Source organism: Pseudopodoces humilis, chromosome 3 (genome assembly GCF_049639895.1).
Source record: "Pseudopodoces humilis isolate 2021_Gansu_Grassland_sample_001 chromosome 3, ASM4963989v1, whole genome shotgun sequence".
Classification (NCBI taxonomy): Eukaryota; Metazoa; Chordata; class Aves; order Passeriformes; family Paridae; genus Pseudopodoces; species Pseudopodoces humilis.
The window spans coordinates 70,632,197-70,648,072 of NC_142202.1; the positions used below are offsets into that span (position 1 = coordinate 70,632,197).

General features: G+C 36.0%; 1 protein-coding gene across 6 annotated transcripts in view; it reads left to right on the top strand.

Annotated features, from left to right (window-relative positions):
- Nucleotides 1–15,876, top strand: part of ATG5 (autophagy related 5) — a 73,221-nt gene that overhangs the window by 38,799 nt on the left and 18,546 nt on the right. For 4 of the 6 annotated variants that reach the window (XM_014263699.2, XM_005518243.3, XM_088053428.1 and 1 more), the window contains one exon: nt 7,729–7,846. In XM_014263699.2, coding sequence (XP_014119174.1) covers nt 7,729–7,846 — 118 coding nt within the window. Of the gene's footprint in view, nt 1–7,728; nt 7,847–7,972; nt 8,058–15,876 lie in introns of those variants that run through there. The other 2 variants (XM_088053426.1, XM_088053429.1) reach the window with 1 other exon arrangement.

A 15,876-nucleotide genomic window follows, 5' to 3' on the forward strand; every position in this document is an offset into this window, starting at 1 on the left:
GAGGGTAATTTAATGCTTCGAGGCCATGCTTTTATTGTAGGTGTGTTTATCTTCTCAGGGCTCAACAAGACTTCCTCCTGAAGCTGTTTTTTTGTGTTTAGTGTGGCTGGCTGTGTGACAGTTGCCTGCTATCTGCTCTGTGTGTCTCAAGTGTTGACTTTCTTCTGCTTCTAGGATCTGTCTAATTAATCTGACATTAAATAATGCAAATCCAGTTGTTCAGACAGTACAGTGCTACTTTCCCTGCACAAGAAAATTTGGTAGATAATTTGAAAGATCAGGCAGTAGCCAGAATGTGGTTCAGCCATGCTTGTTAGGCATTTTGAGTGGTGCTTCTGCAACTTTTTGTATGGAATTGGAACTTCTGGCTATACATACTCTTGTTAAAAATGACCCACAAGGTATAAGAGGACCTTAGCAGTGGGACCTATGACAGGGAAAATAAATCCTATCCTGGGCTGCTGTAGGATGAGAGTTGTCAGCAGCTTGTGGGAAATGATCCCTCCAGTCTATACAACACTGATAAGATTCCAGACTGCACCTGGAATCCAGGTTTGGGCTCTCCAGGTCAAAAGAGACATGATGCTGTGGGATGAGAGTTCAGTAAAGGACCACTAAGATGATTGAGGAACTAGTGAATCTAACATGAGAGGAGAAAAAAGGCTTTGGGAGCTGGGACTTTTCAGCCTAGAGAAGATAAGATTTGGGGAGATATTTATACACATCAGTGTGTATAAATATCTGAACATCAGAAAATATTTTGAGTGCAAAATCAATGTGGACAGCATAATACATCTTTACAAACAGTTACAGAAACTGAAGCAGTGTCTTCTATTCTGAAACGTCACAATGTACTCAGCCCATTAAATTTTTAATCAGTTTGTTAAGGGATGCTTTCTAACTACACATATCTTTTTCAGATAAGTAGAACATGTGGTAGGACTTTAACTTTCAAATGTTTTACATGGTTCTAATTATTCATTTTGTTGCTATTACATAAAGTTTTTTCTAAAAGATTGTAAGGAAGCATTCTCTGCCAATTTAAATAATGTGGAGAAGGGTGATATTTTAAATGGTTCTTTAACCTTTTGAAGGATGAGCAAGTAATTGCCCTCAACAATGTAAGGGAGAATTAACTGAAATAGTTGCCATATTTCTCTGTAGGTTTATAAGAATGCTAAACTATTGTTAGTTGTGTACAGAGTTAGGATAGAACTGCAGTTGTTTCATCAGTGTGCTCTGTTCAATGAAAGGCATCAAGGAAGACACAAGTTGTTGTTCATGAATGATTGGGAGAATAGTCCTTAACCATTCATGATCAAAAATGGTTCAATATTATTGTCTAGACATAACTGTAATAAGCCCTACTACATAAAATTTTAACCTTATTCCAGATGTGTTTATAATTCTAGTCGTGGCTTTAATTTGACTACAGTCTTGGCTAAGATACTAGATAATTTTGGCATTATTACTTGCATCAATTCTTGACATAATACTTGCCACATGTTATGGGGGCCGTTGTTAAGGTCTGTTAAAGCTTCCACCAAGAAAACACATCACATAATTTATCTTGCTTTTAAACCAGTGATCCTTGATGTTCCACACCACCTAAAGATTTTTGTGTAAGACTGTTAAGAGTGCTTTCAAGAATAACAGAATTTTCACTTTAGTTGATGTTGTGCTTCTTTGACATGTGTGATTGATACAATGATTACCTCCCCATCTAAGGAATTTTATAGAGGCATCATTATAGAGGTACACATTTAGCATGACCATATTGAAGGATATGTGCATGCATTCATAGAATTATCTTAAGCTTCAATCTAGTGATAAACTTTTGCACTTCTAATTTAGGTGACTGGATTAATCTAATGAAATGTATAGAGTGTAGCCAGTTTGTTGAATCTTTTTCTGGTTGTTTCAAGCCTCCTAAAAATATTAGGAAGTGTAAAATTCCTGTCCATCATGATTAAGACCTTCAATTTAATGAGGAAACCAGAGTCATTTTTACAACATAATTGCAGAAATTCTGATACAAACTCAAAAATAGGTGAAAGGATTAATTTTTGTCCACAAGTTAAACTCAGGTGTTGGAACTCATATGTTGTAATTTTTACAACCACTAAAAAATCTAATTTATTAGAGAAATTTAAAATGAAGTATGGGAAAAACAGGTAATTTGATCTAACACATTTGTTGATTTTACAACGAGTAAAATCCTGCAACCTACAGTGTGTCCTGTCAGTGAATCAATTTTTGAGGCAATTCTGGATGGTGTATTGAGAATGTGTATTCTCCTTCTTTTTGTCTTAAGGGTTTTAGTTACATGTCAGACATACAAAAGTATTACTTGCTTCTTTTACTAAAAAAAAAAAGTCTTTTATATTGAGTTGTACATTGAGTTGTACCTTTTCATCTGAACAATGATGTGATGTTACAGGTAAGCAGTTCAAAATTTTGAATGCTAGCAAAAGCAGTGCCAACCTTATATAAAGCACACAAAATCATAACTAGAGCATCTACTTGATGGACTTTGCAGAGACTAAAGAAATACTAGAAATAGTTTGGGGTTTTTTTTTATGTTGTTCCAGTCCTAACATAAAGAGAAAGTGAAATAGAAAAATTATCAAAGGTATAGAATAAAGTAGTGGGTTGTCTGGGAGAAGCCCTCTATTGCTTGGAAGATTTGAAGAGAGGAGGAGCAATGATTACAGGATAAAGGCATTGTTGTGTTTTATGCCTCTTGTAATAGAAGCTCAAAAAATATTAATAAAGTTTTAAAGGTGACAGATTTCAAATAGATAAAAGAAGATGATTTTTGTGTATACTTTAGCTTGTTGAGCTGCAAATCACCTTTATGAAAGTTACGGAAGTTTTTTAAAAGTTTTTCTAAAAGGAAAGAAACAAAACAACAAAAACCCATCACCTCCCACCCAGAAACATTGTTGTATCCTCTCCACAATTAAATACTCAATGAATCTGGTCTCATATTAAGCAAAAAGAAGTCAAAGATACTCATCCTAAAATTGCAGCAAAGAGTCAGCATTTCAGCACCAGTGAAAGAACAGTATCAGATGGGGATTTGCAGTATCTTGCTTTTGGACAGGCGTGGTGTTGTGATGGTTCTGTGACTACAGCAACTCATCAGCTTTTCAGTTAGTCACTTTTACATTGTGTGCATTGAGATTCTTAATTAAAAACATTTCTACAAAATAGAAGACATCTAAAATGTATGGAAAATATTTTTTAGCAAGTATTTGCCTAATTTTAGTTTTAGGGACTAAAGCAGCACAGACTATGAATTTGACAAGTTACTGAAAGTATGATGGAATATGTAGGGAAGTCTCAACTTTTATTGTCTTAGATTGCCAGCTTATACACATGTGGGCATTGTAAGAAATTATTTCTTTATTTGTGGGTTCAGTATGTATGGTAGCTTTTATTTGTTTGAATATTGAGGAGCAGCTGAGTGTTTAGGCAGAAAATCTAAATCCTTTCCTCTTGATAAAAATACTGGTAAATGATTTTTCCAGATTAAAACCCAGTGTTTTGTGAGTTACGTTTTTCATTTTAAGATGCCATCCTGTATAAAATATCTGACTAATTAAATTGTGAATCTCATGCAGTGTTTGGTGTTGTGTTGATTCTGAAAAGGACCAGGCAAGCTGACAACTTTGTTTGTTTTGTTTTGGTTTTTTTTTGTTTTGCCAGGATGATAGGAAAGGAAGAGTTACATTTTTTATAGTATGTTATAGTATGTAACTATATAGCTTGTCTGTGATCCTGTGAAGCTTTACACTGCCTTCAAGGGTGTCTTAAAACCTGCCCTCACCTATAACTCTTCTCAATGCCTGTTCTTTATCACTGTGGTGTAATTTGTTTCCACCCTCACTCTCCTATCATTGTCAGGGTTTAAACTTACTTTTAAAAAGAGCACAGTTTTCATTTGTTCTGCAAATCATGAGGTTTATGGTGCTATGTACTAATAGAGAAGAATGAGAAACTGCAGTTGCAGTTAAGTCCAACTTTCTAGGGAGTATCTTAATTCAGAGATGAAGATTTGCTTTCATATAAATTCAATAATTTGATACTGAGTTGTGGATAATGATCAGTGTAAAATGTCCTGCAATTTTTAGGCTGTGATTGTCTTCATACACTCATATACTTTGAAGGAATTTTCTATGTAGAGGCTGGCAATTACTGATTGACTTTCACCTGTTGTATCCTGCAAATGCATCCAGAATCTTGAACAGCTCACAGCTACATAGACACTACACTGTAAAATAAAATAATTTAAAACATGCTACGTTCTGTTGAAGCTATGGTAATTTTAGTTGGCAAAATGATAGGTATTGTATGGATATTTGCTTTAGATCTGGTGTAGATTAGTTAAAATCATTATCAATTATGTGGTGATATCTTTATGGGTTAGATTACATGTAGTACTTTGTCTCATGATTGATTAAGTAAATATTGTACAAAACACAACATTATATAAGCACTATACATGGTGGCTGTTCCTTCACATTTCCTTGTAGTAAATAGAATGGTAGAATAATTTGAGTTGGAAGAGACCTTTCAGAGGCCATCGAGTCCAACTCACCTGCCATGGGCAGGGACATCTGCCACTAAAACATTTTGCTCAAAGCTCCATCCAGCCTGGCCAGGACACTTGTAGGGACAAGTTTGGACTTGTAGGGACAGCAGTACTAGAGTAGAAAGTTGTAATCAAGTTGGTCTTATATTACTACACTTGAAAAAGGATGATGGCAAGGTTTTTCTAAAATTATGCTCCTGTATGACTAAGATACTTAGAAAAGTTAATCTAAATACTGTGGAAGGTAGGATGGGACTTTTCTTTTGATTCTTTTAATGCAAAAAGCATCTGCTGCATGTGAGGGAAGAAGTGTGTAAGTGTCTTGGGGTAACATTCTGCCTGTAGGATTAGATTTGTGAACCACAGTCTTTGTATAAACAACATGCAGTTACTTTTATCATTCTAACATTGATGAAGACCAGTGATTTTTATTTACTTTACCACATCTGGGTTGCTTAACACTTAAAATACAAAATTGAATTCATTTTCTATGTTTCGTGATAGCAGCTAAGGATATTGTTTACAGCAGTCAGCAACTATGTGGGAGACTTCAGAAAATACAGCTTTGGCTTTTCCCTCTTGGCATTAAATTATTATAGCTAGGGAAAAAATGGATCTTAATTTATTAATAAATAATGAGAAACTGCAGAATACACTTGGGAAATTGTTATCTTAAAAGTCTGTTGATGATAACAGCCTTTTCCTGCATGCTTTAGTTTATTTCCACTTCTGCTACTTCAGATGTTAAGCACTAGGGAGTTATGTCTGGACTTCTGTGAATATCCGATTATTTTTAAAAGCTAAACTTGGTACAAAATTGTTTTGACTAAAGCAATGTTTCAGGAGGGTTGTCTTTTTTTTTTTCTTTCAATTAATTAATTTTATTTTTTTTAATGTTTTGCATGTACATTTCTTCAACGTAAGCGCCAGAGTTCACTTTTTAAGTGTGGATCTGTCTGAAATGGATGGATTCTGCTTGGCTGTGTGCCTCCCATTATTTTTCAAATGTTTGGGTATTTCATTAGCACTGATGATATCCCCATACCGCTACCCTGAGGACATAGAGGATTGACTAGAGCAGCTAGAAAACTACCTCTGATCAGTCTTCATAAGAAAAACTGAGACAATACTATTTTTCTATATTTGAAGTCTATTAGTGAGAAGTAGCAAGTAGCTGTGTGTCAACAGTTTTGCACTGTACTGCCCTAGAATTACTCCTGAGTTAGGTTAGCACTCTTAGGCAAAGGCTCCCTGCCTGCCTGTGAGTGACAGTTTTGTTGTTGTTCTTGTTTGTTTGAGATACTGTTTTTTTCCCCATAAACCCCCACTGGGAGATAACATACCTCTTGATGTTGAGTTGTTTCTATTTTTTAATTACCTTGGTAGGATGGGAGGCACTTCTTGAGAGATAGGAAACTAAATTTGGAAGGGGCAATAGCTTGTATTGCTTCTTCCAATTAAGATACGTAAGGAAAGTCTCATTTGCTGGAGCCCAGTCACTCACAATGCAGGGCATATCAACTGCTTTTGGGAGCTAGCTGCTAGCAGAAAATTGTCAGCAATGATTTGGAGCTAGATTAAAATGTTTGGGTTGGTTGAATATGAGATTTTTAACTTTTCTGGCTCAGGTGCTGAGTTTGGGTGGAGATGTCAGGTTATCAGGAAAGAAACTTTGCCTGTCTTTGCAATGTCAGCTGCTCCTGGAGCTGCTTTTACAGATATCCAAAGAAGAGAGCTACCTTAACATAACCACAGTTCTTAAATAAGTGCTGAAGGTCTGATAGAATTAAATCTGGCCAGGGACATTAAGGGCAACAAGATGAGTTTCTGTAGGAATTCCAGGGATAAAGAAAGACTTAGAAAATTGTGAGCCCTCTCCAGAAGAAATGGGGAACTGTTTACCCAGAATGTGGAGGTATTCAGTGTCTTTTTTGCCTCAGTCTTCATCAGCAAGTATTCCAGCCAGACTGCCCAAGTCCCAAAAGGGAAAAGGGAGGGACTGGAAGAATAAAGAGCTGCACACTGCACACTCTAGGAGATCAGGTCCAAGAACACCTAAGGAACCTGAAGGTGCACAAGTCTTTGGGACTTGATGAGAGACATCCCCACAGATCTTGCGGAAAGTGACGCATGAAGCGGCTAAGCCACCATACATCATATTTGAGAAGTTGTGGCAGTCCAGTGAAGTTCCTGTTGAAACGTAACCTCATTTTTTTAAAAAGGGAAATAAGGAAAACTGAGGGAATGACAGGCCAGTCAGTCTTACCTTGGTGCTCAATGAAGGTCATGGAGCAAATTGATCTGAAAACTCTGCTAATGCATATGGGGAATGAGTTCTGCTTGATCAGCCTGGAGAAGAGAATGCTCCAAAGAGACCTTCGAGTACCTAAAGTTGGCCTGCAAGCGAGCTGGAGAGGGACTTTTTACAAGGGCACATGATGACAGGACAAGGGGAATGGCTTTAAATTGAAAGATGCATAGTTGAAATAATTTGGAATGCCTTTGCATAGCTCTAGCAGAAGTGGGCCATATATGTTCTTTACATATGACCAATTCCTTAAGTAGGTAGAAGATTCTAGGTTGCCTGTCAAAGCATAACACTTTTTTTTCTAAGTTGGTAGTGGTTCTTGCAGCTGAAATAGTTTAAAAATTTTGATATAAAATCTGCTGAGAAAAAAATCACCTGTTGAGCTGTAAGGGTACATTATTGCTTTGGCTTGGCAAAATATATAGGGATATGTTGAACTCCTAAGTTTGTGCTCACTGGTTTTTTTTTAAAATTAAGGATATATTAAAACACTTTTTATTAAAGCAGGTTGTATTCCCATAATAGAAGACTTGGGGCTTTAAAAAAATATAAACACTTGTATCCATGACACTATCTGTAAATTAGCTTCACAGTTTTTCTGGAGTGACAGCTTACTTGTAATTGTTAATAAACAAAAACTTCCCTGCATTTCATGATATGAATGAAATGCAAGGTGCAAGGCAGAGGACATGTGGAAATACCAGGTGTTTCTTCTGCTGCAGCCTTTAGTTCTGTCCTATCGTGTATCTGTCTCAAATGTTAATACTACATATTTGCATGGTCCTTAAATTGTTTGGTTTGATTTTTTTCTTTATTAAAACAGGCAACAACAGAGAGACCTTTTATACAGAAGCTATTTCGACCAATTGCTTCAGGAGGACAGTTGCATACTTTGGGAGACCTGCTAAAAGATGTGTGTCCTAGTGCTATCACCCCTGAAGGTACTACAGAAATAATTTTTTGTCTAATAAGATAATTATTTTTCTGTTGATTTATTGGATTTTTCAGTATTGTTTTGTTTGTTTGTTTTGTTTTGTTTTCTCTTAATATGGATATTTTGGAGGTAGAACTAAATGTCAGTAATGGAGTTTCAGATTTCATTAATTCCTGGCTCTTTAGTGTTCCCTACATCACCTGGATGGCTTCAAGAGGGTAAGATTGAGTCCTTAGTCACTCCTGGAAAATTCATCTTTAGAAGTTTTATTCTAAAATTCCTGTCCTCTTTTGCCATTATGATGGTCATAGTAAAAATATTCACATGTTATTTTCTGCATTTAAAAAAAAAAATTCTGAAAGTGTCAGCAGATTTTAAGTTAACTTTTATTTTGTATTCCAAAAACTTTTTGTATGTAAAACTACAAACCTGATAGAAATTGAAGATGTTTTCAGAATGCTTTTTTCAGTTCTTGAAGTCCAACCTTTTAAAATGTACCAGTAAGAGATTTTTACAATTATATAATAGTTTACGTATGATTATGAATTAGTATTGTGTGACCAATTAATGTAGCATATTATTTCATACAATAGCATTTGTTGATCTGCACTTATTCAGAAAATACTTTTTTGGATGTAATTTTAGTCTCAAAGCTTACAAGTATTGGAGCTGTGATACACGTTTTAGGGGGGATAAATGTAACAGTTATGTACTCTGCCAATTAAGATCAAAATTATTTAATGCCAAGGGTTTTAAATTTGTTCTTGCTGTTACCTTACCGGTACCTGTAAATTAGGAAGTTACGAGAAATGTGTGATATTCTAGAGAAGATCTTGGCGCAGAATTTACTGGTGTAGTATCAGCATCTTTTGACAGTGAAGCACTGACTTGGAAATCAATACGAAATTCTGTAAGATTTTGTTGTACACAGAAGTTGCTTGGTTCAAAATTAAACATTTGTTATGGATTTTTCCCAGTATTGGAATCTTAGAAATTCGCTGAAGTATCAAAGTGATTTTTTTACTCTTGTTTAATACTTGTGAGCACATGAGAACAATTTCTAAAAATAACAGAAGTTAAGAAAAATATGGAATATTTCTAACCATGTGTCCATTTTCATAAATCTATTTTAAATTTTGGAGCATTATTTTAAGTACTGCTTTCCAATAACTGTCCAAAAGGTGAAGTGAGATACCAATAAATACATGAATGTTAGCACCAGTGAGTTTAGCCCTCTTTAAGTACTTAACTGTCAGTATCATACAGACCCTACTGAAAAGATACAGGGGGAATTTAAAAAATCAGTGAGAAGGATGGATGCATTTTAACTTGAAAGGCAGTCAAGCACAAATTAAATGAAAGAAACTCAAAAGCATTTATGCACAAGTTATCCCAGGATTTAAGGGATGACAATTTTGATGTAGATTTGCTAAAGCTGCAAATGGTAAATGTGCTAGTTAACTGCCCTTATTGAAAGTGTGAATGTAATACAATTCTGTTTGAATACCAGTGATGATGGTTCCCATCAGTAGGCCTTCTTTTCAGATGTTGACAAAAGCACCAACCTTTGACAGCAGAAAGGAAATATGCTGTGCTAATTGCTTGCTTCTTTTTTGTTAAAAGCCAAAAAAACTTATATTTACTCAACTTGGACAAAAAAAAAAAGTTGGAAGAAGAGAAACTAAAGTAGGTACTATTCTTACACATTTGAGGAGGGATGTGAAATTTGGCGGGTTTTGGAGTATTTGAGTATACTTATCTGTTCCTGTATACATCTGTTTAAATTTGAGCAACTTGTAGAATTATGAGTTTAATAGATCTGGTCCCTCACATGGGTGTGAGATGTAAAGAACTCGGCACATTTCCTCCTGCAACACAGCTTTGTATTGTAGTGTCGTTCAGTTATTCCTCTTGTATTGTGAGTGTTCTCCCCTTCTGGTATGCTGGAAAGCTAGGGAAGATGTCTGAGCTAAATGCAGAATATAATGTGGGCTCCTGAGGAGATTTGGGGATAGACTGATACACAGACCCAGTGGAGGCGGCTGTGAGAGTCTGACTGAAGAAGTAATTTGGAAGAAAATGACAGATCTGGGAGTCATTAAATGTGATGGGGAGAGTGACTATAAACAATGTGGCAGAATGAAAGAGACTGGGGCAAAAGCCAAAACCTGACATAATAAAGGTGAACACCTGGACAGAGTAAGTGGGGTAGGAGATGATAAAAGGATGAGGGAGAAAAGGAAAGCGTATTGCTTGTGGAGCATGCACAGACATTGTGCAAGGCATCTGTGAAAGAATGGTGAGTAGATATCCTGCTGGCCAAGTGATTTGGAAAAGGGATCAGGGGAAGCAAGTTGAAAAGAAGGGTAGTTTGTGCTGGCAGAATGACAAGCTGCAGGTGAAGAGGTTGTCAGGTGGAGCTGAGGACTGTCAGATAAAGGACTAAGGAAAACCTCTTCGGGGTTTGCTGTACCACAGACAGGAATATAAAGCAGAAATATAGGTGTGACAACATGGAAAGAAAAAAAGGAAGAAGCAGAATTAGAACAAAACAGAGGGATGATAGAGAAAAGTTCAGGCATAAAGGAAACTGACCTAAAAAGATGGATGCCCATGATAGCAGTGATTCTTACTGCTAAGGATCATGGTCAGGGAAGGACAGTGCTGATTTAGGCTTGACTGCTAGAGGTCATCATACTCTGTTCACTGATTATTCAGTTTATCCCATAAGTGAATTTGATTATTCTCTTGCTTGACTAAATCCACTCATTCATTATTCAAATGTAATTAGCACTGTATTAAGTGTTCATGCTCTAATACAGCTTTGAGATATTAAAAAAACAAGTAACTCACCAGACTGCTTAGTGCCACTTTAGAGTTTTGCCTGTAGAAATGTTAATAGCCATAAAGAGGAAAAGTGTCATCCTTTTCCATCAACTAGACTCAACTCCTGAGACTATAGAACCCCAGCACAGCTACTGAAATCTCCATGAAACCCGTTCAGTAAAATAATTTTCTCTCTGATGCTGAATCACTGAGAATTAAACTTCCTCTGTCAACAGATGTTCCATCAATTCAAAATACAGAGGAGATATGGGTTTAGGAGAGTTTAATTTGCAAGCATGTTTTGGGAACCTGGGATACTACACCTAAAGGTTTTACTTCTAAAGCAGTTGTCTCCGTTTGAAGCTAAATACTTGAAGTTTAGAAGGTGTCAGAGCTGTAGACTGGCTGTACAATCATAATTTCATTACACATTTAGCATTCAGCTTATAATCACTCTCTGTCTCTTATTTCTCTTTGTCTTCTGTGAGACTTGTCTTTTCTGCCCAGGTTGGGCATGTTTTAGTGTCAGGTGTGTGTAGTGAAAAATCACAGTCCTGATTCTTGAAAGGATAAATGAAGAATGAATGTGCTTCGGGAAGTATTGTAATTTAGAGAGCTGAATACTGCCTTTGGGAACGGAATTTAATTATTTTTTCCCTTGGAGAATTCATTCATATGTGATCACAGGCAAGCTGAGTGTTACAAATCCACTCATTTTATAGAGAGGAGCATCAGAAGAATCCAGTGATCAGCGAGAGTGTACTGCTGAACAGTTACTTGCTTGTACTTGGAATCTGTGAGAACTCTGGGCCTCTGAGTGTGCAAACCCCAGGTACTTTCTGAAGTAAAGTTTAGGCCTCTCATAACTATTCCTTTGTCCCATCCTTCAAAAAATTAAGATTTTTGGCTATAGTGTTGCTTTGACTTTAATTTGTGATGTCTAAAATGATGATAATGCAGGATGTTCTTGTTAAAATGGTTTCTGAAGGAAAAATAGATTGTAGTCAGACATTAAAAATTGTCCTCTTTGGAGCTTACTTAGTATTCTCTAATATTTTTATTGTATGTTTGTCTTAATCTACACTTCATTCTGGTGGAGGCATTAATATTGTAACAAAACAGAATACATTATCAAAGGTTTATTAGAAAATAATTAAAAGCTTTTTCACATCTGGATTTTCAGGCTATTCAGTTATCAAAGTTTAGATTTACTTAATTTTTCTGAACAAAAAGTGGTATCTCGTCAAAGATATCCTTAAAGGTATAATAGATACTGTACTGGAGAAGCAATTTTTTAAAATATTTTTACTCTTCTTTTTAAAGCCATTTAGATATTTTTCCAACCTGTATTTAACCTCCTTCTTTAGTGAATTGATTCACTGGTGACATTAACTGCATATTTTCTTCAGTGCAACACAATCAATATGAGTTTCTTTCTCTCTGTTTTTCTCCATCTGTTGACTTATTTTTTCCCCCTTTTCCTCTATGGTTTTCTCTATTCCAATGACTTTTCATTCAACTGGAAGCTTCACAGTAATTGTGGTGGTTGTTTCTCCGTGGTGACATCCGTAACTGAGCTTTGTGCCGTGGGAACACAGAGAATATATGGTTTTCAGACTCAGCATTTGTAGCTGTATATTGAGCTGTTCCTGCTGCCAGATTCTTAGGGACCACCACAAGAAGAGGGAGGGAAGGGTTTCAAGAACCACCCACAGTGTATATATGCCTTTGCTTTAGGAAGCATGGATATAATTAAGTCTTCCTTTTAACTGTGCTGAGAAGAATGTTGCAATGAAAAAATGTATTTACATATATATGTAGATTGAATATATGCATTGATTACTAACTGTTGAAAACACAGTGTAAAGAGCACCGTCAAAAGAACAGGTTGAATAATGGACTTTAAAAGATTGATAGTGAAAATGGTCTTTGTAAAAGGCTGTGTCAATATTATTTTGGACTGTTATGAACTGTGGGTAACTGTTTAGAATACTGTGTTTTATTTAAATTAGCTTATGAAACTATTTATTCAAGGCTTTTATTGTTTGTTGAAGTGCTGTAAAAAATCAAAACTTGGACTGTTACTATCCCAACCCATACTTTTCTGTCTCTCCTCAAACTGGTCCTTTATTCAATTTTATATATATATATATATATAACATATATATGTGTGTGTAATTTTTTTTTCTGCTTAATGAATTCTGTACAGTGCTCACCTTTCTGGGTTGCTGAATAGTTTCATCTGCTTCAGCTGCTAATCAGAGAAACTGGTGGACAAAAGACTTTTTTATGGGCGTTTTTAGACCAAAAGCAAAAGAGTGGCTTCTGGTCAGAGTCCATCCCCTAACTCTTCTCTTGTCCTCAATCACTGCGGTGGAGTTGGAGCAGAGTGCATGGTAGTTGGGAACCCATGTGTCAAAATGTCTATCAGGCATTTCATATATTAGTAGTAATGGTCAGAAAGTGTAAAGAAAAGCAGTGGAATTAGAACAAGCACTAAGAAGCCAGTGTAGTTCTTAAAACTATTGGCAATTACATTAATTATCTTGACTGTAAATGATACCCTGTTTTTCTAAAGCAACGATGAGAATGGCTGTCTCTGTTAGTAGCAAACACAGAGTCATAGAATGGTTTGGGTTGGAAGGGATCTTAAAGTTCATCTAGTTCTAACCCTGCTGCCATGGGCAGGGGCACCTTCTACTATCCCAGCTTGCTCAAGGCCCCATCCACCCTGGCTTTGAACACTTCCAGGTATGGGACAGGCCACAGCTTCTCTGCATAACCTGTGCCACTACCTTGCCACCTGCTGAGTAAGGAATTCATTCCTAATATAGAATTTAAACCTGCCTTCTTTCAGTTTAAAACGATTTCCCTTTTTTCCCATTTCACTTCATGCCTTGTAAAAAGTCCCTTTCCAGCTCTCTTGTAGGCCTGCTTTCAGGTACTGGAAGCATCTTTAAGAATAATAAAATGTTCAGAGAACTTTCAAGGAAGATGCACTTCTTTCACCATGTGTTACTCCTTCTGCAGTACTGTGCAGTACTTTCTTCCAGAAGGCTAGGTTTGAACTGATCTAATATAACCCTCTCTAATTTTGTGTCTGAATAAGTATTTAGACAGCAAATGTGTTAAATCATCTGTTTTCTCATTAGCTGAATAGTTTTTCTTTTTACATGATTCCTATTTAGCTGTTTCATAGGCAGTAGTTGTGGTTATGTGGCAACAGAAAGAGTAAGACCAGGTCACCACCTTCTATTGAATATTGATACATTTCATTTGTTTCAGTTATTTTCTCTGTTCTGGTCTTCCTGTGTCGACATAAAATTTCAAAAGCAGTGAAGTCCTTGTCATGTTTAATAAATACTAAAATCAATATTTTCAAACTAATCCAATAATCACTTCTTTGTATTGTAGCCTGCTGTAGTCTTTCTTTAAGGCACGTTATGTTTTTGTGTTTAGTTACTAAACTCTATTTTACCAGTTACACAGCAGTTCATAAAGTCACTGCTTTCACTATGGATAGGCCTATATTGTGTATTAGTATATTTTTTATTTACTGTATTTCCATAATTATTGTTTAATTCAGTTTGTCTAAAGGCTGCATACAATTGAAACAAAATCTGGGAGTTATGTAGTTAAATAGATATACTTAGCTTGCTATTCATGGACTACTATTCCTGACCCTCTAGAGTTTTTGGAAATCCTTCCTGGAAGATGGGCAATTTCATTTCAGTTTTCAGTCTTTTAAGGCAAAACATTGCAAGTTCTATGCTTTGAACATAGTAAGCTGTGTTTAGTTCTCAGTTGTGATCATTTTCTGTTGGAGGAGTGTGTGTACTTGTTCTTTGTTTGCTTCTCTCTAGTTGTTCATACTTATATCTGAGGCAATCTGGTCAATTAGGTTTTTGGGCAGTGTCTCATTGTATTTGATTCTGATGGCAGCATCAGGAAAGAGGGGTACTTATTTTTCAGTTCTCTTTTCAACTTGTGTTGACCTATCATATTTTCTGTCATGTCAATGTCTCTTTGTTTTCCTGCTTATGTTCCTTTATCATCTTTTCTAGTCATAGCTCTTGCTGTCCTTTGTAACTCCTTTACTGTCTGCTTTTGCATGCTCCAAAACTAAGTCTCCTTTGACTAAGCTCACTGTAATTTATATAACTAATTTTGCAGATTTTCATACCTTAGCTGTTTTCATAACGGGAATAGATCTAGTTCTCTGGGGTAGTAATTAGTTAATTGTCACTTCTGTGTTAGTTTTCTTTCTTTTTACTTTCTTTTTGTTCTGTGATGTTCTATTATCTAGACTTACACTATAGTTTCCTAGAGTTTAGAAGCAAATTTTTGTATCACTGGATATGAAAATCTAAAATATTTTGACACCTAGGGACTGTGCCTCTTTTTCAGCATTCTTCCATTTCCCAGTTTCTCTTGCCTTTCATTTGTCCCCCAAGATGACTGATGTCCTAGTTAGTTACTCAGGGAAGTCAGAATCATGTTGTCCAGTGTCACCCTTCTAATTCACCATTTTACACTCTTGAAATTGTACATATGTCCTTTCCAGCCAATGGTCCAAATTCCTACAGCTTTGCTTCTCATAGGCTGTTCATCCTGTAGTTTTGAATCTAAGCTCATAACAGATGGCTTTTTTATTTTAATATGAAACATCCATTCATGAGTGTTTAGAATCAGGGTTAGAATCAGATTATTCATGCTGCAGCCTGTAAACTCATTGTCTGATCTTTTTTCCTATGCTTGTGGATGCCGCTTGCACAGACAAAAGTTGATTCTTTAATTGGACAGTTCTTGTGTGGTAAAGTGCAATTGTCTGCAGTAGTTCCAGTTCTAGAAAATTAGGCAGTCATTTAAATAACTTCAGAAGTTATTACTATTTGTGGGAAGATTTAATGGATTATACAAAAACAGACTAAGATAAAGCTTTATATTGCTTGTGGTCTCTTACACTGGTTGTAGTTTCTGTGCAGGTAAGGAGGAGCTTGCAACTATAGCATAAGGTCACATACCTGATATGATAGAACATGTTACTTATGGGTATTCTTCCTCGGACTTATGAATAACAAAATCATCTGTCCCTGAAGGAGATAATACCATGACTACTCTCCCCTACTGTCTAAAATTCTCTGTTTTACTCATATTAGGTGGATTAGGCCACCTGCTTGCAGCAACACTGTTGTTTATGACAGATAATAA